Source organism: Choloepus didactylus, chromosome X (genome assembly GCF_015220235.1).
Source record: "Choloepus didactylus isolate mChoDid1 chromosome X, mChoDid1.pri, whole genome shotgun sequence".
Classification (NCBI taxonomy): Eukaryota; Metazoa; Chordata; class Mammalia; order Pilosa; family Megalonychidae; genus Choloepus; species Choloepus didactylus.
Genome location: NC_051334.1, coordinates 74,419,343 through 74,447,122, shown reverse-complemented (window position 1 = coordinate 74,447,122; position 27,780 = coordinate 74,419,343). Strand labels below are relative to the sequence as shown.

At 36.0% G+C, this 27,780-nt stretch overlaps 1 protein-coding gene across 1 annotated transcript in view; it reads left to right on the top strand.

Moving 5' to 3' along the window:
- The window catches only part of TEX11 (testis expressed 11), a 508,239-nt gene that overhangs the window by 114,173 nt on the left and 366,286 nt on the right, over positions 1 to 27,780 (top strand). The window contains exons 9-10 of the mRNA XM_037820830.1: positions 5,808 to 5,862; positions 11,052 to 11,147. Coding sequence (XP_037676758.1) covers positions 5,808 to 5,862; positions 11,052 to 11,147 — 151 coding nt within the window. The remainder of the gene's footprint in view (positions 1 to 5,807; positions 5,863 to 11,051; positions 11,148 to 27,780) is intronic.

The window sequence follows — 27,780 nt, the reverse complement described above, 5'->3', positions numbered from 1 at the left end:
CACACTCTGATTTGTTAGTGGTCTCTCGGTTGCCCTGGGGGAATTTAAATTTAATGTTTATCTTTTTTTTTGAGAAAGTATTGGTTTTATTAATATGTCACAGCATACCACAATGCTAGGAACATAGAGCTTTTAAAATATCTTTTTAATGGTATTGAAGTGTACTAAATAATGATTATCTTTTAAAATCTTATATAATAATTGGACATAAATTATACTGAGCTTGGCTTGTTAGAAAAGGTGTACAGAAATTTCACTGTGACGAAGTAGTATTCTACAAAGAAGAACAGTGAATGCAACAAATACAAATAAGTCCACTTCATAGGTCTTATTGATTTACCATAAATACTTTGCAGATTTTTTCCCCTTGGAAGAAAATGCCCCAATACGAAAACCTGGGTTCTATTCTTAATTATGGATGATTTTTCCTTTATGTTCTAGTAGTTTTTTTTCTAATTTACTCAGCTGTGTTCCTTGGAACTACTGGCCTGAAGCAACATCAAACATCTTTGTGGCTGGTAAACACTTGGGATGCTCATTTTTTCCTTTTGCTTTCTTAGAAGGCTTCTTATTTCCTAATTATGGCAAATTAAATTTATGGGAGAACAGTCAAAATGAAAGGGTAGTGGCCATGGATATAGTAAAAATAAAGTTTAAAATGTCTTTGATGTTTAGAGAAATTACATGTGCTCATTATGAAAATTTAGACATCACAAAAAGGTATACTGTACTATGGAAAGTAAAAGTCCCCTGTAATCCCACACCCCAAAATGCTCATTATTAACATTTTAGAATATTCTTTTTGAATTTTTCAAAAATAGTTTTAGTTTTTTAAAGCTCAAAATTTATTTAACTGACAAGGAAAACCTAAGAATCAATAAAGGACATTTTGAACGTCTAAGGAGTTGAGAAGTTGTTTCAAAACGTACCTTAAATAAAGAAGATTAATGGAATGAAACCAAGCCAAAAACTATACACAGGAAAATTCCCAATTGGTAATCTTTTGTTGTATTAGAGACAGTGAGAGAAATTGGGGAAATGACAGAAGACATTTGAATTGGATGAAATCCTGGAGATTTGGACAGAACCTTGAAGGTGTTCTGCAAAAAATAATCTAACACTGATCTTAAATAAAATTTGATGACCCTACTTATTTGCTCTACAGATCAAAGACTAGCTTATAAATTCTTGAAGAATAGAGTTGTTTACAGATTAACAAAAATGAAAGTATTTCTCAATGCTTTGTGCTGCCTTTTCCCCAATAGGATCCAAAGAGAGCATGGTTTCTCTAGCATCCTTCTGAGAAGATGGTTACAATTTATTTTATTTAAAAAAAAAAACCTAACTGTTGCTAGGTTTTTATTTTGCGTGTATGTGTGAATGAATGGTCTGGTGGGCAGTAGGTCGAGGGAAGAGTAATTTTTGAGATCCTTCTCCAATGCCATTTTAAATTTCTCTAAATAACAGTCTGAAAACTGTCTCAGTTCGTAGCTAATGTGAGGTACTTCCTATTGGTCAGGAGTAATTTTTACCCTCGATGTAGTATCTCCAAGTAGGGAGAGAAAGAAGGCTATCTCTCTTGGTTATAGATCACTTTTTTGTATCCTTTGTGGAATCTGAAGGAGAGAATTCATCAAAAAATATACTGTTCCTTAAATTCATAGTGCATGGGGTCAGTGACTCAGATTATGTAATTTCCATACTGGGGTTAAAATAGCTATTATATTTACAATAGGGACAGTATTTAAATATGGGCTATTCTTATTTATCAATGTTTAGCCTTTACTATGGTAATATAGGATTATATTTCACCAGAGGTCTTCCAATAGGAAGTAAAGGAACTAATAAAGGATATATAAAAGCATTTCTATGCACAAATATTAATGGTCTAATACATGAGCCCAAAGGAAATTTATACCAGTTGTATTGCTACTTAATGCTCATTGCTTTATTTTCTCTTCTGTTCTCAGCTTGAGACCTTGAGAATTTGACAATATGAGGTAGTAAAACAATGTGATCTAGGGGAAGATCACAGAGCCGGCAGTAGAAAATCTGTCACTGATCAACAGTGTGACTTGGGTCACTCACCTTAACTACTTTGTACCATAAGGGCCACATCTTAAAAGTGGGTTGCAATATTATCTGTCACAGGATTCTAGTGAGGATAACATAAGTAACATAGTAGTACTTTAAAAAGTTAAGGATATTATATTATCACTATGATAAAACTATTAACTGTAAAAATGATCGGAGACAAAACCTGTTTTTAATGGAATGTATTGGCACCATCTAGTGGAAATGTAATGAATTGTATACTAGCAATTTGAATGCACAAGGTATTTAATACAGGTAACATTTTAGAGCTAGAAGAGCCCTTACAGGTCATCTAGTTCAGTAATTTAGAAACTGTTCTGGAGAAGAGCTTCAGGATCTCCTTTAAAAAGGGGAAGATGAGGCTTATCCATAATTCTCCAACATTCCCATCTTGCTTCAACCAAAGCATTTAGGCTTTAATCAGTTTCTTATATAGTATGTCATTGTAAGATTTCATTTGAAAAAATAATTCACCTACTTAGAGAAAGTTGGAAAATGACTGATCTAGACCAACTTTATCTTTGTGCAAATGAGGAAACAGAAATTTAGAAAGATTAAGATATTTCTTCAAGGACACATATCTGGGGCACTAGATCTCCAGTCTTTAGGAATAGCCTTTCTCCAAAGATCAGTAATGATATACCTCCTTTCATTTCTGATTTTAGTAATTTGAGTCTTCTCCCTTTTTAATTGGTCAGTCTAGGCTGAAGGTTTGTCAATTTGTTGGCCTTTTGAAAGCATCAACTTTTGTTTTTGTTGATTTTTCTGTATTGTTTTTCAGTTATCTACTGCATTTATTTCCACTCTAGTCTTTATGACTTCCTTCCCTCTGCTTGCTTTAGGTTTAGCTTGCTCTTTCATTTCTTAAGATGGAAGGTTAAAATATTCATTCAAGACCTTTTTTCTTTTTTGTTACTGGTGTTTATAGCTGTAAATTTCCCTCTAATCACTGCTTCAGCTGCATCCCATAAGTTTTGATATGTTGTGTTTTCCTTTATATTCATCTGAAAGTATTTTCTAATTTTTCTTGTAATTTTTTTCTTTGACCCATTGGTTATTTAGGAGTGTGTTGTTCAATTTCCTCATATTTATTAATTTCCCAAATTAATTTTTGTTGCTGACTTCTAATTCAATTCTATTGCAGTTCAAGAACATATACTTTGTATGTTTTCAAACTTGTTACTTATAATGAGGCTTTTTATGGTCTAGCATATATTCTATTCTGGAAATGTTTCATGTATATTTGAGAAGAAAGTATAGTCAGCTGTTGTTGGATGTAGTATTCTATTCTTTAGAGGTCTATTAGGTCTGGTAGATTTATAGTGTTGGTCAACTCTTCTGTATCCTTGTTGATGTTCTGCCTAGTTGTTCTATCCGTATTTGAAAGTGAAGTATTGATGTCTCCAACTATTTATTGTTGAACTGTGTCTCTCTCCCTTCCATTTTGTACATTTTGCTTCATGTATGTTGGGGCTTTGTTTTTAGGTCCATATGTGTTTATAATTGTTATGTCTCCCTGATGGATTGGCTCTTTATAAAATGATGAAAAACCTGTTTTCACAGTATAAGAAGTTTGTTTTGCTCTGCATTCAGCCAGGGACTAGTAGCCTTGAAAGTCTCTCTGTGGTGACCCTTGAGAGGGCATAGCCTTGGACATGCACACAGTCTTCCAGACCACTAGGGATGAGTGTGATTTTATTTTTAAGCCTGGCTTCCTAAGTGTCCCTCTGGGTCAGAGTAGCTTATTTTTCAGTCAGTGTTTGGTCAGAGGTTCTGCTTAAGCCCCTAGCCAGAAAGGCTCATGGCTCTTTGCTGCTGGATCTGTGTATGCCTTGAGGAATGCTTTCTGTCTGCCCCATATCTTGCTCTGATTGCTTCTGAGTGGATGCAGCCTTGTGCATGGCTTGTGCACAGGCTTCTGGACCCTCATGGATGAGTGTGACTCTAGGAGGGCTCTTCTTGGCTGTCTCTCCTTGGTGCTCCCCGTTAAATCTCTGACTGGTCTACTATTTCACTTGTTGCTACTATTATTATGTCACTACCAGTTGCCTCTTAATTGCTCACCACCAAGATCTCCATTGTTTTTGGCAATGCCCTTAGGCTCAAACTTCCCCATTCTCTGTTCCAAATAAAGTCAGTCCCCTCAGGCAGAGATGCAGAGCTTATTGTCTTTATGGCCTGTCTCCCCACTCTGGGGCAGAAACTCTGTGTCACTGCACTGGAGCTGGGGACAGGGAGAATGACATGCTTCTTTTGTAGTGACACCTTTGTTCTATGAGTGGCTGCTAGGGGGAGAGATGGTAGTCCCTGATCTTCTTGACTTGCCCCCCGCCCCCCGGCTTGGAATTTCTGCCCTATAAGCAAGCTGGGGCAAAGGTGATTTGGGGTCTCAGTATCCTTGAACTTTCACACCTGGGGTGGAGCCTTACCCTGTGAGTGAGAACTGGTTGGGGAAAGGAAGCCTCAGTCCTCTCACTTGTGTCAGTCAGGATAGTGCTTCCACAATACTGGGCTGGGGAGGATGATAGAGGCAGGAAGCTTGCCCTTCTCAAACCAAAATCCTAGCCTAGGAATTCTAGGAACTGGGAGAGAGGGAACCCCCATCATCTTAGTTGCTCCTACCTGGAGTAGAGCTGCCATTACATAGAGATGGGATAGATGGGAATGGGTCATGGTTCACATGCCACAGATTTAATTGATTTTCTTGAATAAATGTTTCTCCTTTAGGATGATTTCCAGAGACTTTAAATAGTTGTTTAATTATTTTCACCAGTTAAATGGTTGGTTGACTGGAGAGAGTGTCCAATGTGCTCCTTTTATCACCTTTCCAGAAGTCCCTTCCCTTATTGGTATTTTAAAAAAGTGGAAGTAGGTTTGATATACCAAGGGGACCTCTATGAAATAGGGCTTACAATGACTAGACCAACAAAATATTCTTTTTAGCAAGTTTTCAACTAAATGTCTTCAATTTAGTTCAATTCACCAAAATTTTATTGACATCTCCCTTGGAATATCAATTTTATGGTGAGTGATACTTGTTTTGCTTTTTATGTTTCAGGTTTTGAAATCCTGAGACATATTATTTCTGGTTATCAGAAAGTCCCATAGATAATATAATTTGATAATTAACGCAGAGAACTGAAAGTCAAATTTCTTTACTCCTCAGTCCCCACTCTCATTTTCAGCACCAACTTAGGGTATATTAGAAATCATTTAACTGCTAAATTGGTTCATTCAGCTGCAAAATGGAACTAATAGTGCCTCACGAGGGTGTTGTGAGATTTAATGAATATTGTTAAAGAATTTGTTTTCTGTGAAAACAGCTGTATTTTTTAATTTAAAATTTTATATTTCTTAGATTTAAAATGTGCTCATTAAATAAGAACTTGTATAAACATGTACAACTATTTAATATAGTGTGTGTTTATATATATATATGCAAATGGAAAAAAACATTAATATGATTATAGTGTTGATTTATTGGGTAGCTCCTGAGGAAATTGTGATTTTCTACAGTTAGAAAGTATTGGTTTATACAGTTGATTTTCATGTATTAATTGGCTAATGATCTGTTTCTGGCAAAATTTTTAAAAGTTGGAATAAAATATAATTATACCATGTCTTCCTAATAATATATAATCTTAAGACTCATATGCAATTTGAGACATATATATATATATATATATATATATATTTTTCTTCCTTAATTGCAGCCAAAGCTATGATATTGGGAAGATGGATAAGAACTCTGTTGGGCCAGAAATGCTGGTAAGGATCATGTTAAATATTTCAGAAGTAGACTGAAGAAATACAGTTTATGTTATTCTTATAAAATTAGAATAGTCTGTCTCCCTATTTGTGAGTGTATTATCCACTGTGCCTGTTATTTAACATCTCTGTGCTTTAGTTTCCTCATCTGTAAAATTGATACACTAAGAGACTCTGTCCCACAGGCTCTTCCCTTTGAGGTAATATATGTCAAAGCACTTAGAACAATATTTGACTATATAAGTTTTAGCCTTTATTATTGCATGTTTAAAAAGTCGAGGTTTTCCCCAACTATCCAGTTAGAACACGCTTTGGTATGGAAGGTAATTTAAATATTTAAATAAGCAAAATGTGATTATATAGATAAATCTGGTGCAAAATTAATTATATGCTATAGGAAAATGGATTTCTTTTTGAAATACCATTTCTGCTTCTTACTATTGCAGTATATCAATAAAACTTAACTGAGTGTCTATATTATATATTTAGCACTGATAGATGTGGGAATAAGAGATGTATAAAACATGGTCTCTGCCCTTAAGGAGTTTAGTTTTGAGGGATAAAACTGGTACAGTGAAATAATTTGGGAAAAATAAGTCCAACTGTGTACTACTGACCTGAAATGTGTAGAAGGGCATGCAGAAAAAGGGAATATCAAGGTTGGCTAAGGTAGTTGGAAGAAGACTTCTGGCAACAGGCTTTGAAAAGTAGATGGGATCTATATGTTTAAAAAGAGGAAGAAGGGGCTCCAGGCAGGGATCTAGATGAAAAAATGACTGGAGGAGCAAATGAGAATGGAAGATAGGTACAAACCTTACTGGAATGGAGAAGTCTTATTGCAAAATATGATGAGGTAAGATTATGAAGTAGTTTTTTTTTTCATGATAGCAGTACTTTATTGAAGTATAATTAAATACAGTAAACTGCACAAATCTTAAGGAAATAGCTTGATGAGTTTTAATATATGTATACAGTTGTATAATCACCACAAGGATAAACATGCAGAACTTTCCATCACCCCCAAAAGTTTCCTTGTACCTCTTTCCAGTCAATAACCACCTTTCCAAAATAAAACCACTGTTTTAACTTCTCATTATAGATTAGTCTTAGCTGGTCTTGAATTTCATGTAAGTGGAATCATACAGTATGTACTGCTTTATGTCTGGCCTCTTTTGCTTAGCATAAGTTTTATGATTCATCCATTTTATTATATCGTTCTCATGGTTTGACCCTTTTATTACTACTAAAATAGCTACAGTCTTTCTCAGAGATTCCATATTTACTCCATAAAAGTCCTCTGGGGCATTTATAAGTTACTAGAGAGTTCCACAATAATAACAGTGATATTAAGTATTTTAATATGCTTCATTTGATCCATCTTAGTTTTTGAATTTTTAAACTCAGAGGTATGGCACCTTACATGTCATTTCTCTAGATTCACAGAGCCCTAATGTGCTTAACACATTTTCAAAAATTATTGGATCACCTTTGCCTGGTCCTGCTGTCTTCATCATTATTCTTAGAGGTAGACTCTTTTTAAATTTTTTTTAATTGGAGAAGTTGTAGGTTTACAGAAAAATCATGTAAAAATACAGTATTCCCATATACCCCTCTATTATTAACACTTTGCATTAGTGTAGTACCTTTGTTGCAGTTGATGAAAGAATATTAAAATTGTACTATTAACTATAATACATAGTTTATATTAGGGTGTATTTTTTTCCCCGTATACCACCTGTTCTAGTTTGCTAAGGCTGCTGTTAAGCAAAATACCAGAAATGGATTGGCTTTTCTAAAGGGGGTTTATTTGGTAACAAAGTTACACTCTTAAGGCCATAAAGTGTCCAAGGTAAGTCATCAACAATCGGGTACCTTCACTGAAGGATGGCCAGTGGCATCCGGAAAACCTCTGTTAGCTGGGAAGGCATGTGGCTGGCGTCTGCTCTGGAGTTCTGATTCAAACATGGCTTTCTCCCAGGATGTTCCTCTCTAGGCTGCAGCTCCTCTTCAAAATGTCACTCGCAGTTGCTCTTGGGATATTTGTCTTCTCTTAGCTTCTCCAGCGCAAGATTCTGCTTCCAGTGGCCATCTTCAAACTGTCTCTCATCTGCAGCTACTCTCTCGGCTTCCATGCATTCTTCAAAGTGTCCCTCTTGGCTGCAGCAAGCTCGCTCCTTCTGTCTGAGCTCCTATAGTGGTCTAGTAAACTAATCAAGGCCCATACTGAATGGGCGGGGCCACACCTCCATGGAAACTGTCCAATCAGAGTCATCACTCACAGTTGGGTGGGTTGCATCTCCATGGAAACACTCAACGAATTACAATCTAATCAACACTGATACGTCTGCCCACACAAGATTACATCAAAGATAATGGCATTTTGGGGGACATAATACATTCAAACTGCCACACCACCCTATTATTACACCTTGCATTAGTTGGCACGTTTGTTATAATTCATGAAAGAACATTTAAAAATTATACAGGTAACTAAAGTCCAATGTTTAAAATAGGGCTCACTGTATTGTACATTCCTATGTTTTATCTTTTAATTTTTATTCTAGTTACATATATACTACCTAAAATTTCCCCTTTTAAACACATTCACATATATAATTCAGTGCTGTTAATTACACTCGCAATGTTGTACTACCATCGCCACCATCCATTTCCAAAACCTTGTAATCAACCTAAATAGAAATTCTGTACAAATTAAATATTAATTCCGCATTCCCTACTTCCAACGCAGCCCCCAATAATCTATATTCTAGATTCTAATTCTATGAGTTTTCTTTTCCTAATTATTTCATATCAGTGACATCATACAATATTTATCCTTTTGTGTCTGGCTTACTTCACTTAGAATGTCTTCAGTGTCCATCAGTGTTGCTGCCTGAACCAGAACTTCATTCATTTTTAATGCTGAATAATATTCCATTGTATGTGTATACCACATTTTGTTTATCCATTTATTGGTTGATAGACACTTTAGGTTGCTTCCATCTTTTGGCAATTGTGAATAATGCTGCTATGAACATCAGTGTGCAAATATCTGTTTGAGTCCCTGCTTTGAATTCTTTTGGGTATATACCTAGAAGTCAGATTGCCAAGTCATATGATAATTCTATACTTTGCTTTCTGTGGAACTGCCAACCTGTCTTCCACAGCAGCTGCACCGTTTTACATTCAAACCAGCAAAGAATGAGTGTTCCTGTTTCTCTACATCCTCTCCAACACTTGTAGTTTTCTGTTTTTCTAATATTAGCCATTCTAGTGGGTGTGAAATGGTAATCTTATTGTAGTTTTGATTTGCATTACCCTAATAGTTAATGATGTTGAGCATCTTTTTGTGTGCCTTTTAGCTATTTGTATAACCTCTTTGGAGAAATCTCTATTCAATTCTTTTGCCCATTTTAAAATTGGTTTGCTTGTCTTTTTATTGTTGAGTTGTAGGATTTCTTTATATATTCTGGATATTAAAACCTTATCAGGTATGTGGTTTCCAATATTTTTCCCATTGAGTAGGTTGTCTTTACTTTAGTGATAAAGTCCTTTTATGCACAAAAGATTTTAATTTTGATGAGGCACTGTTTATCTATTTTTTCTTTTGTTGCTTGTGCTTTGGGTGTAAAGTCTAAGAAACCATTGCCTAACACAAGATCCTGAAGATGCGTCCCTACATTTTCTTCAAGTGTTTTAATAATCCTGATTCTTATATTTAGGTCTTTCATCCTTTTTGAGTTAATTTTTGTATATGGTGTGAGATAGGGGTCCTTCATTCTTTTGCATATGGATATATAGTTCTCCTGGCACCATTTGTTGAAGACACTGTTCTTTCCAGATTGAGTAGACTTGGTAACTTTGTTAAAAATCAATTGGCCAGAGATGGGAGGGTCTATTTCTGAACCCTCAATTTGATTTCATTGGTCTATATATCTATCCTTGCTCCAGTACTATGCTGTTTTGACCACCATAGCTTTGCAATAAGCTTTAAAGTCAGGAAGTGTGAGTACTCCAACTTCTTTTTCAGGATGCTTTTGGCTATTCAGGGCCCCTTAGCCTTCCAAATAAATTTGATAATTGGCTTTTCAATTTCTGCAAAGTAGGCTGTTGGAATTTTGGTTGAGATTACATTGAATCTGTAAATCATTTTGGGTAGAATTGAGATAGTAACAATTTTTAGTCTTCTAGTCCATGAGCATGGAATGTCATTCTGCTGATTTATATCTTCTTTGATTTCTTTTAGCAAAGTTTTGTAGTTTTCCAGATATAATTCCTATGCATCCTTGGTTAAAGTTATTCCTAGATATTTGATTCTTTTGGTTGCTATTGTTAAAGGAATCTTTTCTTGATTTCCTCCTTGGATTGCTCATTACCAGTGTATAGAAACACTACTGATTTTTGCGTGTTGGTCTAGTACCCTGCCTCTTTGCTGAATTTGTTTATTAGCTCTAGTAGCTTTGTTACAGATTTTTCAGGGTTTCTTAGAGGTAGATTCTTCCTTGAAGTAGGGCTCCTTTTTTCAAAGGAGAACTTTACTTCTGTGGTGAAATCTGTCCATGCTGGCTAGAACAATTACTCCCTTTGTCAGTGCAGGACTGGCTAGAGAAACTCACTTGATTTTGTGATACTGTATTCATTTCAACTTACCTAACTTGGGAGAAATCCTCTTTGTAGAAAAGGATTTCTTATCCTACTGAAATGGTAGTATGCATGCCCTTTGCTTTTGTCCCACTTGATTAATCCCAACTAGACTATAAAGAATTGGAGGAAGGGATTATATCTTTCTACTTAAGTCTTTTGCTGGAAGCCTAATACAATGCTACCTATACAATAGATGGTAAGCCAATTAAATTAAATATTACTCTGCCATGGTTTCAATATTTTTAAAGTAAGAATGATAAAGTATTTTAATGCTAAAACAGTGTTAAGAAATTAATTATATTAACACAATTATATTAAATTTAAATGAGCCAGTAATATAACATCTACTATAAAATTCTTAGACAATATTTGATGTGAGTAGCATAATGATGAAACATAGCCCAAAACTATGTGGTTACGTGAGGAAATGTTATTTCATAATGATACCCTATGTTTGAGAAGATGCCTGTCACTGTGAGTGCCAGTCAGCTGTTGTGTTGCAGTTTAACCCTAAGCTATGTTCTTTTTTCTATTTTGAATTATAGGCTAAGGTTCTACAGTTACTTGCTACCACTTTTCTGGACTGGGATGACAGAGAATGTTATGAGAAGGCTCTCAGTGCTATACACCTGGCAAACAAGGTATAAGAAGCTTTTTTCTTTTGAGTAGTAGCTTAATGAATTTTTATAAAGCTTTGAGTCATATTTTGAAATCCAGTTTAGACATTTGCTTCAATATTCCTGTTTTTAAACAATAGATTATTACAATCTCTTCTACAGCACAGAAAAGAAAAATAAAATGTCTCATAAACAGCAGATATTTTCAGAAAGTTTTCTTTTGCATGAAACAAAAAGGGTTATCTGTCCTGTGAATTTTAGGATAAAGTAGCAATGATGATAAAATAGGCAGATAATGGGATTTAGCTTTAAAAGACTTCAGAGGTATGATCTAGATTCACTTTCAGCTCATGCTCATGCATACATACATAGATACATATATATATAGTTCTGGACAAGGAACACTGATAGTCAGACTGATGACACTTTAAGAAAGATTCAGTTAGGATCAATGTGCTTTCCTTAATGAGGAGGTCAAATATGCTGATATATTTTAAGAGTTTTTTCCAACAAGCTTGGAAACAGAAAGAGTTCTTTTGAATGAATATTTAATTTACCAGAATAGTAAATTCCCCAGACAACTTACTTGAATTACTTTTCTTGAAAATTTATGTCAGGTGGATGGAGTTCATTAATGCTGCAAAAAACCATACTTATTTAACATTGCAATTTTAAAAATATGCATAGACATTAACATTTTCAAAAGTTGATTTTTTCATTTTCTAAAATGTAATTCCAAATAAAAAAACAGGGACTAAGACACCTCAGGAAGGTAACATACTAGCTATATGGCTTCTTGCCAGTATGTCACTTTGTTCACTGGATGCAGAAATTGTCATTCTTATAGCAATAATTGTTCAGTGCATTACTTATGACCTATCATATTTAATAATCCAATAGGTGATCCTGGACATAGCTGAAGTGGGTGCATTAGGCTATCAATAGTAGTATACACTTTTAAAAGTTTTATTGGAAATAATTTTAAAGTTATAGAAAAGTAGCAAGTTCAAAGAATACCTGTATCTCTCTCTCTCTCTACATATATTTATATGTATATATACCTGTGTATGTATATGTATATAGATGTATACACACAAATAACCAACAAATTTATAACTTTTTTTCTCTCCAGTGTAGTATTTAGAATCAGGTATTGCATTTAGTTGTCATGTCTTTTTAGCCTCCTGTAATCTGGAATATTTCCACAGACTTTCTTTGACTTTTGTGTCATTAACATTTTAGAAGAATGCAGTACTGCCTCCACCTTGTTTTTTTAATATAGTTTTCCAGTTTCTTTCTTTTAATAGGAGAAATTGTGGGTTTACAGAACAATCATGCTTAAAATACAGGATTCCTCTATTATTAATATCTTGCATTGGTGTGGTACATTTGCTACAATTGATGAAAGCACATTTTTAGAATTGTACTATTAACTATAGTCCATGGTTTATCTTAGGACTTTAAATTTTTATTCTAGTACCATGTATGCAACCTAACATTTCCCTTTTTAACCACATTCAGATATATATTTCAGTGCTTTAATTGCATTCACAGTGTTCTGCTACCACCACCACCATCCATTACCAAAATATTTCCGTCATTCCAAATTAAAACTCTGTACATTTTAAGGCTTAACTTCCTATTCCCTGTATCCACCCTGTCCCTGGTAACCTATATTCTAAATTCTGACTCTGAGTTGCTTATTCTCATATCAGTGACTCATATAATATTTGTCTTTTCTGCTTGGTTTATTTCATGCAACATGATGTCTTTAAAGTTCATCTATGTTGTCACATATATCAGAACTCCATTCCTTTTTACAACTGAATAATGTTCCATTGGGGGCATATAATACATTTTATTTCTCCATTCCTTGGCAGATGGACAGTTGGGTTGCTTCCATTTTTTGGCAAATGTGAATATTGCCACTACGAACATCGGTATATAAATATCTTTTCGAGTCCCTGCTTTGCATTCTTTTAGATATATACCTGGAAGTGGGATTGCTTAATTTTCTGAGGAATGCCAAACTGTCTTCCACAGCAGCTGCACAATTTTGCATTCTCAACAGCAATGAATAAATGTCCCTATTTCTCTAAATCTTCTCCAACACTCGTAATTTTCTGTTCTACTAATAGTAGCCATTCTAGTGGATGTGAAATGGTACCTTTTTGTGGTTTTGAATTGCATTTCCCTGATGGTTGATAATATTGAGCATCTTCCTGTGCTTTTTCACCATTTGTTTATCTCATTTGGAAAGATGTCTGTTAAAGTCTTTTGCCCATTTTTTTAATTGGTAATTTGTCTTTATATTGTTGAGTTGAAAGATCCCTTTATATATTCTGGATATTAAACCCTTATAAGATGTGTGGTTTCCAAATATTTTCTCCAGTTGTGTAGATTGTCATTTTACTGTCATGATAAAGTCCTTTGAGGCTCAAAAGGTTTTAATTTTGATGAATGTCCCATTTGTCTACTTTTTCTTTTGTTGCTTTTGCTTTGGGTAAATTCTAGAAACCTTTGCCTAACCCAAGGTCCTGAAGATGCTTCCCTACGTTTTCTTCTAGGAGTTTAATAGTTCTGGCTCTGGTATTTAGGTCTTTGATCCATTTTGAGTTTATTTTTGAATATGGTGGGATGTAGGGGTCCTCCTTCATTCTTTTGCAAGTGGAGATCCAGTTTCCCCAGCACCATTATTTGAAAAGACTGTTCTTTCCTAATTGAGTGGTCTTGGCACCTTGTCAAAAATCAGTTGGCTATAAATGTGAGGTTTGATTTCTGAGCTCTCGGTTCTATTCTACTGGTCAATGTGTCTGTCCTTTTGCCAGTAGCATGCTGTTTTGATTATTGTGGCTTTTGTAATAAATTTTAAGATCCAGAAGTGTGAGTCATCCAACTTTGTTCTTCATTTTCAGAATGGTTTTGGCTGTCTGGGGCCCCTTAAACTTCTAAATAAATTTGATGATTGACCTTTCCAATTCTGCAAAGAAGGTTGTTGGACTTTTGCTTGGGATTGGGAATCTATGAATTGCTTTGGGTAGAATTGATATCTTTATAATATTTAGTCTTCCAATCCATGAACACTGAATATCCTTTCATTTATTTAGGTCTAATTTATTTTAGCAACATTTTGTAGTTTTCTGCATACAAGCCATTTATATCCTTGGTTAGATTTATTCCTAGATTTTGAATTCTTTTAGTTACTATTTTAAGTGGAATTTTTTTTCTTGATTTCTTCTTCAGTTTGTTGTTAGTAGTGTGTATAAACACTGCTTATTTCTGGGTGTTGATCTTGCACCCCGCCACAATGTTTAATACAATTATTAGTTCCAGGAGCTTTGTTATGGATTTTTTGGGACTTTCTATATAGAGGATCATGTCATCTGCAAATAAGGAACGTTTACCTCTTCCTTTCCAATTTAGATGCCTTTTATTTCTTTCTCTTGCAGAGTTGCTCTGGCAAGAACTGTGAGTACAATGTGGAATAACAGTGGTGACAGTGGGCATCCTTGTTTTGTTCCTGGTCTTAGAGGGAAAGTTTTCAGTCTTTCACCACAAAGTTGAATGTTAGCTGTGGGTTTTTCTTATATGCCCTTTATCATTTTCAGAAAGTTGCCTTCTTTTCCTAGTGTTCTAAGTGTTTTTATCAAGTGATGCTGGATTTTGTCAAATGCCTTTACTACATCAATTGAGATGATTGTGTGGTTTGTTCCCTTCATTCCATAGTTGTGGCATATTACACTAATTGATTTTCTTATGTTGAACCACCCTTCCCAACCAGGGATAAATCCCACTTGATCATGGTATATAATTCTTTTAATATGCTGTTGGATTTTGTATGCTAGTACTTTTTTGTGGATTTTTTCATCTATATTAATAGAAGATACTCATTTGTAGTTTGTTGAGATCTTCTATTTCTTCTTGTGTCGGGGTAGACGGTTTGGGTGTTTTTAAGAATTTGTCCATTTCATCTAGCTTATCTAATTTATTGCTCTACAGTTTTTCATAGTATCCTCTTACAGTCCTTTTTATACCAGTGATATCAGTAGTAGTGTCCCCTTTTCATTTCTGATTTTCATTATTTGCATCCTTTTTTTTTTAAATCAGTCTAGCTAAAGATTTGTGGATTTTGTTGGTCTCTTCAAAAAAACCAACTTTTGGTTTTGTTGATTCTCTCTTGTTTTTCTGTTCTGTTATATTTATCTCTGTTCTAATCTTTGTTATAGCCTTCCTTCTGCTTGCTTTTGGTTTAGTTTGCTCTTCTTTTTCTAATTCATTCAGTTTTTGAGTAGGGTCACTGATTTGAAGTCTTTCCTCTTTTTTAATGTAAAAATTTAGCTATGAATTTCCCACTCAGCACAGCCTTCATTGCATCCCATGTGTTTTGGTCTGTTGTATTCTCATTTGTCTCAAGATATTTCCTAGTTTTGCTTTTGATTTCCTCTGTAATCCATTGGTTGTTTAATAGTAGGTTGTTTAATTTCCACATATTTGTGAATTTTCCATTTCTCTCTCTGATATTGATTTCTAGCTTCATTATTTTATGGTCTGAGAAAATACAATGTATGATTTCAATGTTTTTTAATTTATTGAAACTTGTTTTGTCTATTCTGAGTAATGATCCATCTGAACTCAAGAAGGTGTATTCTCCTTTTGTTGGGTGAAGTGTTCTATGTATGTCTGTTAGATCTAGTTGGATTTGAGTATCGTTCAAGTCTTGTATTTCCTTATTGATCTTCTGACTAGATGTTCTGTCCATATTGAGAGTGGTATGTTAAAGTTTCCTACTGTTAATGTAGAACCATCAAATTCTTCCTATCTGTCAGTGTTTGCTTCACATATTTTGGGACTCCACTGTTAGGTGCATATATATTTATAATGGTTACATGTTCTTGTTGAATTGACCTCTTTATTAGTATGTAATGACTGTCTTTGTCCCTTGTAACTGTTTTTTACTTAAAGTCTATTTTATATGATACTGGTATAGTTATACCTGTTCTCTTTGGTTACTAGTTCCATACCATATTTTTTTCTATCCTTTCACTTTCTTTTTTTTTATTCAATTTTATTGCGATATATTCACACACCACACAGTCATCCAAAGTGTACAATCAGTTGTTCACATTACCATCATACAGTTGTTCATTCATCACCCTGATCTATTTTTTTGAACATTTTCCTTGTACCAGAAAAAGTGAAAATAAGAATAAAAAGAATAAGAGTAATAAAAGAACACCCAAATCACCCCACCCGTCCTATTTTTCCTTTAGTTTTTTGTCCCCATTTTTCTACTCATCCATCCATACACTGGACAAAGGGGAGTGTGATCCACAAGGCCTTCACAATCACATTGTCACCCATTGTAAGCTACATTGTTATACATATGTCTTCAGGAGTCAAGGCTACTGGGTTGCAGTTTGATAGTTTCAGGTATTTACTACTAGCTATTTCAATACGTTAAAACCTAAAAAGGGTTATCTGTACAGTACATAAGGGTGCCCATCAGAGTGAACTCTCAACGCCATCTGGAATCTCTCAGCCACTGAAACTATTTCGTTTCATTTCGCATCCCCCTTGTGGTCAAGATGTTCTCAATCCCACAATGTTGGGTTCAGATTTACCCCTGGGAGTCATATCCCATGTTGCCAAGGGAGATTTACACCCCTGGTTGTTGGATCCCTTGTAGGAGGGAGGGCAGTAATTTCACCTGCCAAGTTGGCTTAGCTAGAGAGAGAGAACCACATCTGAGCAACAAACAGGTACTCAGGGGGAGACTCTTAGGCACAATTATAAGCAGGTTTAGCCTCTTCTTTGCAGTAACAAGATTCATAAGGGCAAGTCCCATGATAGAGGGCTCGGCACATCAAACCGCCAGTCCTCAGTGTTTGTGAGAACATCAGCAATTATCCAAGTGAGGAAGCTCAACACCTCTGCATTTTCCCCCAGCTCCCCAGGGGGACTCTGCATATTTTTTTCATTGTTTTTTTAAATTAACTTTATCAAAAAATTAAAAAAAACAGACAAAAAACAGCATACCAAACAAAACCAAAAACAAAAGAATAAAAAAAAACCAAATAACCTAAAATAACTAACTTCCAACATGTTCCTACTCTACCCCAAGAAAATAAACAGACTATAACTCAGCAAAGGAATGAGAAAAACAAATAACTTAAACAACTGCATTTCTGTGAACTTATTCCTACCATACCCACCAGAAATTAACAAACCATACTCATTCCTGAGCATTCCCAGAACATTAAGTTTACCCACGATAACTTATTTGTTCTTATTAGATTATCGTTCCCCCTTCACTATTTGCTGTCTATCACTAGGTCCCCTACATTCTACTATATAAACCATTTATTTTACATTTTTCAGTGTTCACATTAGTGGTAACATACAATATTTCTCTTATTTGGCTCAGCGTTATGTCTTCAAGGTTCATCCATGTTGACGTGTTTCACAGCATCATTCATTCGTACTGTTGCGTAGTATTCCATCATGTATATATACCACATTTTGTTTATCCACTCATTTGCTGAAGGACAATTGGGTTGTTTCCATCTCTTGGCAATTGTGATTATTGCTGCTATGAACATTGGCATGCAGATATCTGTTCATGTCACTGCTTTCAGATCTTCTGGGTATACATCAAGAAGTGCAATTGCTGGATCAAAGGGTAATTCTATATCTAGTTGTCTAAGGAACCGCCAGACTGTCTTCCAGAGTGGCTGTACCATTATACAGTCCCACCAGCAATGTATAAGAGTTCCAATTTCTCCACATCCTCTCCAGCATTTGTGGGTTCCTGTTTGTTTAATGGCAGCCAATCTAATTGGTGTGAGATATCTCATTGTGGTCTTAATTTGCATTTCACTAACAGCTAGTGAAGCTGAACATTTTTTTCACATGTTTTTGGCCATTTGTATTTCCTCTTCAGAGAACTGTCTTTTCATATCTTTTGCCCATTTTATAATTCAGCTGTCTGTACTATTGTCATTGAGTTGTAGGATTTCTTTTTATATGCAAGATATCAGTCTTTTGTCAGATACATGGTTTCCAAATATTTTTTCCCATTGAGTTGGCTGCCTCTTCACTTTTTTGACAAATTCTTTTGAGGTACAGAAGCTTTTAATTTTGAGGAGTTCCCATTTATCTATTTTTTCTTTCGTTGCTTGTGCTTTGGGTGTAAGATCTTTGAAGTGACCTCCTAATACAATGTCTTGAAGATGTTTCCCTACATTATCTTCTAGGAGTTTTATGGTACTTCTAGGAGTTTTATGGTCTCTTATGTTGAGGTCTTTAATCCATTTTGAGTTAATTTTTGTGTAGGGTGTGAGGTAGGGGTCCTCTTTCGTTCTTTTGGATATGGAGATCCAGCTCTCCCAGCCCCATTTGTTGAAAAGACTGTTATGTCCCAGTTCAGTGGTTTTGGGGGCTTTATCAAAGATCAGTTGATGGTAGATCTGGGAGTCTATCTCTGAATTCTTAGTTCACTTCCATTGATCAATATTTCTATCTTTGTGCCAGTACCATGCTGTTTTGACAACTGTGGCTTTACAATAAGCTTCCAAGTCAGGGAGTGTAAGTCCTCCCATTTCGTTTTTATGTTTTAGAATGTTTTTAGCAATTCAAGGCATCTTCCCCTTCCAAATAAATTTGATAACTAGCTTTTCCAAGTTTGCAAAGTAGGTTGTTAGAATTTTGATTGGGATTGCATTGAATCTGTAGATGAGTTTGGGTAGAATTGACATCTTAATGACATTTAGCCTTCCTATCCATGAACAAGGAATATTCTTCCATATTTTTAGGTCCCTGTCTATTTCTCTTAGTAAAGTTATACAGTTTTCTATGTATAGGTCTTTTACATCCCTGGTTAATTTTGATTTTTTTAGTTGCTATTGAGAATGGTATCTTTTTCTTGAGTGTCTCTTCAGTTAGGTCATTTCTGGTGTATGGGAACATTACTGACTTATGTGCATTAATCTTGTATCCCGCTCCTTTGCTAAATTTATTAGTTGAAGTAGTTGTGTCATCTTTTTCTCAGGGTTTTCCAGATATAAGATCATACCATCTGCAAATAATGACAGTTTTACTTCTTCCTTTCCAATTTGGATTTGCTTTATTTCTTTGTCTTGCCAGATTGCTCTGGCTAGCACTTCTAGCACAATACTGAATAACAGTGGTGATAGTGGGCATCCTTGTCTTGTTCCTGATGTTAGAGGGAAGGCTTTCAGTCTCTTGCCATTGAGTACTATGCTGGCTGTGGGTTTTTCATATATACCCTTTATCATATTGAGGAAGTTGCCTTCAATTCCTAACTTTTGAAGTGTTTTTATCAAGAAGGGATGTTGGATTTTGTCGAATGCTTTTTTAGCATCTATTGAGATGATCATTTGATTTTTCCCTGTTGATTTGTTAATGTGTTGTATTACATTGATTGATTTTCTTATGTTGAACCATCCTTGCATGCCTGGAATGAACCCCACTTGGCCATGGCGTATGATTTTTTAATGTGACTTTGGATTCGATTTGCAAGTATTTGTTGAGAATTTTTGCATGTATGCCCATTAGGGAGATTGACCTGTAGTTTTCTGTTCTTGTAGCGTCTTTACCTGGTGTTGTTATTAGAGTGACGTTAGCTTCGTAAAATGTGTTAGTGTTCCATTTTCTTCAATGTTTTGAAACAGTTTAAGTAATATTGGTATCAGTTCTTTTTGGAAAGTTTGGTAGAATTCCCCTGTGAAGCTATCTGGCCTTGGACATTTATTTGTGGGAAGCTTTTTGATGACTGATTGGATGTCTTTGCTTGTGATTGGTTGGTTGAGGTCTTCTATTTCTTCTCTGGTCAGTCTAGGTTGTTCATGTGTTTCCAGGAAATTGTCCATTTCCTCTACATTATCCGGTTTGTTGGCATACAGTTGTTCATAGTATCCTCTTATAATTTTTTAAATTTCTTCGGGATCCACAGTAATGTCACCTCTCTCATTCGTTATTTTGTCTATTTGGGTCTTCTCTCTTTTTGATTTTGTCAGTCTAGCTAGGGGCTTGTCAATCTTGTTGATCTTCTCAAAGAACCAACTTTCAGTGTTATTTATTCTCTCTATTTTTTTTTGTTCTCTATGTCATTTATTTCTGCTTTAATCCTTGTTATTTCTTTTCTATTTGATTTAGGATTAGTTTGCTGTTCATTTTCTAGCTTCTTCAGTTGCTCCATTAGTTCCTTGATTTTAGCTTTCTTCCTTTTTAATGTAAGCATTTAGAGCTATACATTTCCCCCTCAATACTGCCTTTGCTGCATCCCATAAGTTTTGATATGTTGTTCTCATTTTCATTTATCTCTATATATTTGCTATTTCTTCTTTAACCCATTGAATGTTTAGGATTGTGTTGCTTAACCTCCAGATATTTGTGAATTCTCTAAGCCTCTGATGGTTTTTGACTTCTAATTGTATTCCATTGTGATCTGAGAATGTGCTTTGAACAATTTCAATCTTTTTAAATTTATTGAGGCTTGTTTTATGGCCCAGCATAGGATCTGTTCTGGAGAAAGTTCCGTGAGCACAAGAGAAGAAGGTGTATCCTGGTGATTTGGGATGTAATGTTCTATGTATGTCTGTTAATTCAAATTCATTTATCAGATTGTTTAGGTTTTCAATTTTCTTATTCGTCCTCAGTGTGGTTTATCTATCTATAGGAGAGAGTGATGTATTGAAGTCTCCCACAATTATTGTGGAAACATCTATTGCTTCCTTTAGTTTTGCCAATGTTTGTCTTATGTATTTTGTGGCACCTTGATTGGGTGCATAAACATTTATGATTTTTATTTCTTCTTGTTGAATTGTCCCTTTTATTAGTATGTAGTGACCTTCTTTGTCTCTCGTAACATCCTTGCATTTAAAGTCTATTTTATCTGAGGTTAATATTGCTACTCCTGCTTTTTTTTGGCTGTAGCTTACACAAAATATTTAGAATGTTTGGGAAGTTTTCCCCAACAATTTCTTTGAATACTTTTCCTAGAGCTTTACCCTTCTCTTCTCTTATGGAACAGCAATAATTTTTATATTTGTGCACTTTATGTTGTCCATCATATTCCTGAGATCCATTTTGATTTTTTTAATTTTTTCCCCATTCTTTCTTTTGTACTTCCACTTTCCATTCTGCCCTCTTACAGCTTGCTGATTCTCTTCTCAGCTTCCTCTAATCTAGTACTGTTGTATCCAGAATCTTTTTAATTTGATCGACAGCTTCTTTTATTTCCGTAAGATCATCTATTTTTTTGATTTACTCTTGCAAATTCTTCTTTATGCTCTTCTAGGCTCTTCTTCATGTCCTTTATATTCTATGCCATGATCTCATTGTTTGTCATTAGTTCTTTGATTAATTCTTCCAAGTATTGTGTCTCCTTTGACTTTTTGATTTGGGTATTTGGGTTTGGGTTATCCATATCTTCTGGTTTCTTCATACGCTTTATGATTTTCTGTTGTTTTTGGCATCTTGGCATTTGCTTATCTTGATAGGGTTCTTTTAGGAAATGCAGGTGTATTTGAACAATTAGCTATAATTTTTCAGAGCTATAGCTTGTTGGAGTGCACTTTCTCTGACTTACTAGCAGACGGCATCTTCAAGCCTCCTATTACCCTCAAGCCAGTTCTCCCCAACTTTGTCTATGTGGTGAGTGGGGGTCCAATCAGTGCACCAAATTTTTATGTGTAGTTGGTGCTGGCAGCCTTGAATGTGGGGCGTGTGTCTGAGCTGTTAGGGAGGGAGGGCAGCTTTAAGAATCAAATCTCCCTGGCATTTCTGGAGATTTAAAGTTGTTGCAGGAGTCCAAACCTTTGGCTCCATCTTCCCACAGTCTGTCTCTGCCACTGACCCACCATTCCCTGGTATTGGTGTAGGGCCCCTGGGACTTCCATGTGGGTCCTGCCTCAAAGCTGTGCCCTCCAAGGGCCTCTGCAGAGGATAAACTGCACAACGTCACAGGTGAGTGCAGTCCCCAAGGGAAGCTCTGAACTTCTGTGCTGCGCAGGGGTGTTCCCAGCCTGCTGAGAAGATGGCTGTAAGAGGTGTGTTAAATTCCCCCTTCAGCAGACCTCCACCTTCCTAGCTCTGGGACAGTTAGCTGCGGGTGTGCAAAAGGCCGTCCATGCCAGATACTGAGGTGGGTGCCCGGGGTATGGAAGGCACTTTACACCGTGCTTGAGTGCGTGGCTCTAGCTGCTTTTGTGGTCTTTAAACTAATCCATCTCCAAACACCGACCCCTGATTTCTTCCAACTGCAGCGTGGCTGCCAGTTCCCCAGTAGCCTCACTCACTCGTTTCTGAATGCAGACTCTCGGTTTCACCAAATGCACAGTCCCTGTGGATTTAGCAGACCTTGTCTGGCTGGTGCAATGCTGGAACTCATATTCTGGAGTACTTTCTTTTATCTAGTGTTTTTCATGGAGACATTTTTTGCTCTGTCTCTCCTAATCCACCATCTTTTCACTCTCTCTATCCTTTCACTTTCAACCTACTTGTATTTTTGCATTTAAGTTAAGTCTCTTGCAGACAGCATATAGTTGGGTATGCTTTTTTAAAAATCTGTTCTGCCAACCTTTGCCTTTTGGGTGGAGAGTTTAATCAATTTATATTTAAAGTCACTACTGGTAATGCAGGACTTTCTTCTGCCATTTTTCTATTTAGCCTTTGTAAGTCTCACAGCTGTTTTGTACCTCAAGTCTTCTGTTAATGCCTCCTTTTATTTATTTGATTTTTTGTATTTTTTGTATTGTACCATATTGAGTGTCTTCTCTTTTCTATCTGGATATATCTTTCATGTATTTTCCTTGTGGTTACCATGGAATTAAAAATTAACATCCTAAATATGTAACAGTCATATTTGATTTGATACCCACTTGACTTCAATAGCATATGCATATACTTATCCCATAGTCCTCTGTCCCTGCACCATTTCTGGTACTTGTTACTGCTTATATCTTTGTACCTTGTATTTCCAAAACCATGGATTTATCATTACTTTTTATGCATTTGCATTTTAGCACCTGTGGGAAGTCAGAAGTGGGGTTACACAACCAAATAATACAATGCAGTAATACTGGAATTTATATTTACCAGTATGGTTACCTTTATCAGAGGTCTTTATTTCTCTATGTCCCTTCAAATCACTGTCTAATTTCCTTCCCTTTCAGTGTGAAGAACTCCCTTTACCATTGCTTGTAGGGCAGGTCTAGTGGTAGTGAACTCCCTCAGCTTTTGTTTATCTGTGAATGTCACAATCTGTCCCTCATATTTGAAAGTTTCACCAGATATTAAATTCTTGGTTGCCAGTTGTCTTCTTTCAGCCCATTAAATATTTCAATCAATTGCCTTCTTGCTTCCAAGTTTTCTGATGAGAAATCAGCACTCAATCTAATTGGAACTCCCTTGTACTAAGCACATTGCTTTTCTCTTGCAGCTTTCAGACCTCTCTCCTTGTCTTTTTTTAATCATATTTTTTATTGTAGAATATAACATGTATACATAAAAATGATAACTTCCCAAGTGCAATTTAACAAGTAGTTAACAAATTTCGAAGAATATTATAGGTTAAAACCCCACACTTTCAGTTATTTCCTTATTATGAAATATAACATATATACAAAAAGGTAACATTTTTCAAAGTATGATTTAACTGGTAGATATATAGGATATTTCCAAAGTGATTATGAGTTATAATACCATAATTTCAGTCATTTCCTTATTGCGAAATCTAAGATACATACACAAAGGTATAGCTTTCAAATTACAATTTAACAAGTAGCTATATAACAAATTTCAAAGGATGCTATGGGTTACAGTTCCACCATTTCAGATTTTTCCTTCTAACTCTTTCAATACCCTAGCAACTAAGGAAAAGAAAATTGTATAAAAATTCAGTATTCATAATCCTTTGTTAAATTCCATCTTGTCTGTTGCTACCCCTTCGTCTAGTTTACTCACTTTCCTGATCTTCAGAGATGTTTAGGCAGTGACCACCCTAACCTGTTCATGTTGAAAAGGGGTGTCAACTTCATAAGCAAAGGGGGTGTAGCTAGTTGATGTTCTTGAAGAGGCTATTGCCTCTGGGTTTTGGGGCTTAACTGGCATGGGGCACTCTGAAGAATTTAAGTTTCTGATGAATAAACTTAGTGGGTAAAACTTTTATAGAGTATGGTATTTCTATTAATTATAGTCCCTAGTATGCAAAGTGTAGATTTTTCCCATACAAGCTTCTGTTGTCAACTCTCTGGGCCAGTGCCATATCTTAGCAGTATATCATGCAAGCACCTATCTCTTTGTCTTTTGCATTTAATAGTGTAATCAGTAAATCATGGGGTGTCTTTTTCTTCATGTTTGTACTGTTTGGTGTTCTCTGAGCTCCTTGGATATGCACATTTATATCTTTTGCTAAGTTTGGGAAGTTCTCTGTCATTATTTCTTTGAATATTCCTTCTGTCCCTTTCTCTCTTTCTTCTCCTTCTGGGACTCCCATAGTGTGTATATTGGTATACTCTATGTTGTCTTATAGCTGTCTTAGGCTATTTTCACTTTTAATGTTTCTTTTTTATTTCTCCTCATTTCAAGTGTCTTGTCTTCCAGTTCACTGGTTCTTTTTTTTTTTTTTGCTAGCTCTAATCTCCTTTTGATACCGTCCTGGTAATTTTTTTATTTCATATATTGTGGTCTTCAATTCTAGTAGTTTTGTTTGGTTCCTTTTTAAAAATTCCTTCTCTTTACTTAGACTGTTATATTGTGCATTCATTGTTTTCCTAATATCCTTTACTTCTTTCTCTGTACTTTGCTTCATCTCCTTGAGCATTTTTATGATTTTTTTTAAAGACTTTGTTCAGTAAGACCACATTCTTGTCTCTTTCATTGGTGTTTTTTGTATTTTTATCCTTTTCCTTTGGATAGGCATCATTTCCTGCTTCTTTTTTGTCTTGTACTCTTGTTATACATTGTCCATTTTAACATTAAAATTTAACTCTGAGATTTATTCCCTGGTATGTCTTTTTCTTGGTTTATAACCAGCTGGTGATAAGACAGAGATTTTCTTGGGCTTTAGCCCTCCTATCTGAAGGATTACCTAAAGTGAATGCAGTGTGCAGGGTTTTCCCTGTCTTTCTGTGCCTCTGTCTTTCCCTGGGCTTTTGCTTCTTATTTGTTTTGGAGTTTCCCTGTTTACAGGAGTATGGTTGTCTCCTCTGTTTCCCAGAACACGGGCCTCCCTCTCCCATGTGTTTGAAGCCGGCAGGCCTTTATCCTAGACTGTCTACCTCTATAGTTTTTTACTTTCCTTTCATTGTCCCAAGCTGTTTTTGCCTGCAGGGCAAATTTTAGGAAGAGGATCACCCTAGGTAGGACTTTCCCCAGTCAGTCTTTCCCAGACAAAACAGGGCCAGGGATCCAGAAAGTTGGTGTAGTGTAAACCAGCTCCAAAATGCCATCAGAGGAGGTCAGCAAGGGTGCTAAAAGCTTCTCTAATGGTTCCCCAAAGCTGGACTTTCCTGGCATGCCCAGCAATTACAGCCCTTCAATGACTGCCCCCCTCAACCCTGAAGAAGCACTGTGTCTTTAGAGCTCCACCACCTCTGACCCAATCTGAGAAGGATTGAAACAATGGCTGCCACTGCCTTTGTCCAGGGTGGGTTAAAACAATAGCTGCTCTCAGAGCTGGGACCCAGTGGCCAGAATACCCTAATCAAAAGACATGATCAGTGATTGGCCATGTCCACCCCTGGTCTTGGGAAGAAGATTTTTATGTCCCTTTTGTTAGCAGCAGTTAGCCAGGGACTGGACCAGCACGGCAGCCTGCTGAGAGAGTGGGGGATGGGTGCCTGTAGCAATTTACTGTTCTTTACAGTAATTTATCAGACTCTTCCTCCTGCTCTTCCCTGGATGCTGTACAGTGTTCTTCTGGCCTCCAGCATTTCAAAATGGTTGTTTCAGACAGATCCTGCCTGTTTATTCATTGTTTGCTAGAATAAGTGAGTCTTGAAGCTCCCTACTCCACCCGATTTCCCAAAAGTCGTCTTCTGCCATTGCTATTTAGTCTTTGTAAGTCTTACATGTTTTTTGTCCTTCAATTTTTCTGTTAATGCTTACTTTCATAAGTATTTTGATTTTTTATATTGTACCATATTGAGTTCGTCCTCATTTCTTTATGGGCACATTTTTAAAAATTTATTTTATTGAAATATATTCACATACCAAACAAAGCATACATTCAATTGTTTACAGTACCATTATATAGTTCTGCACTCATCACCAAAATTAATTTTTGACATTTTCATTACCACACACTCAAAAATAAGAATAAAAATTAAAGTGAAAAAGAACAATTAAAGTAAAAAAGAACACTGGGTGCCTTTTTTCCCCCATTTTTCTATTCATCCATCCATAAACTAGACAAAGGGGAGTGTGGTCCATATGGCTTTCCCAATAACATTGTCACCCCTCATAAGCTACATTTTTATACAATCGTCTTCAAGATTCATGGGTTCTGGGATGTCGTTTGATAGTTTCAGGTGTTTACTGCTAGCTATTCCAATTCATTAGACCCTAAGAAGCGTTGTCTATATTGTGCATAAGAGTGCCCACCAGAGTGACCTCTCAGCTCCTTGTAGAATCTCTCTGCCACTGAAGCTTATTTGATTTCCTTTCACATCCCCCTTTTGGTCAAGAAGTTGTTCTCCATCCCATGATGCCAGGTCTAGATTCCTCCCTGGGAATCATAGTCCACGTTGCCACAGAGATTCACTCCCCTGGGTGTCAGATTCCACATAGAGGGGAGGGCAGTGATTTCACCTGCCAAGTTGGCTTAGCTAGAGAGAGAGGGCCACATCTGAGCAACAAAGAGGCACTCGGGAGGAGGCTCTCAGGCACAATTATAGGCAGGCCTATGCTCTCCTTTGCACCAACAGTCTTCCCAAGGGCAGGTCCTGTGGTAGAGGGCTCAGCCCATCAAACCACCAGTCCCCTATGTCTGTGAGCACATCAGCAACCATCGAGGTGGGGAAGCCCAATACCCTTGCATTTTCCACCAGCTCCTCAAGGGGGCTCAGCATATTTTTTTCATTTTTTTTTTTTAATTAACTTATTTTTTATAAATCAAGTATGTCAAAAAAAATTTAAAAAAAACATGCCATAAAAAAACATTTCAAACAAACCATAACAAGGGAGTAAGAAAAAGACAACTAACTTAAGGTAACTACTTTACTTCCAACATGTTCCTACTCTACCCCAAGAAAATAACCTAATATAGCAACATTTCTGTGAACTTGTTCCTACCATACCCATCAGAAATTAACAGACCATAGTCATTCCTGGGCATTCCCAGAATGTTAAATTTGCCCATGATAGCTTATCTGTTCTTATTGGGTTATCATTCCCCCTTCCTGAACTGCTCTCTATCACTACTTCCACTATATTCTATATTATAAACCATTTGTTTTACATTTTTCAATGTTCACATTAGTGGTAGTATATAATATTTCTCTTTTTGTGCCTGGCTCATTTCTCTCAGCATTATGTCTTCAAGGTTCATCCATGTTGTCATATGTTTCACAACATCGTTCCTTCTTACAGCCGCATAGTATTCCATCGTGTGTACACACCACATTTTATTTATCCA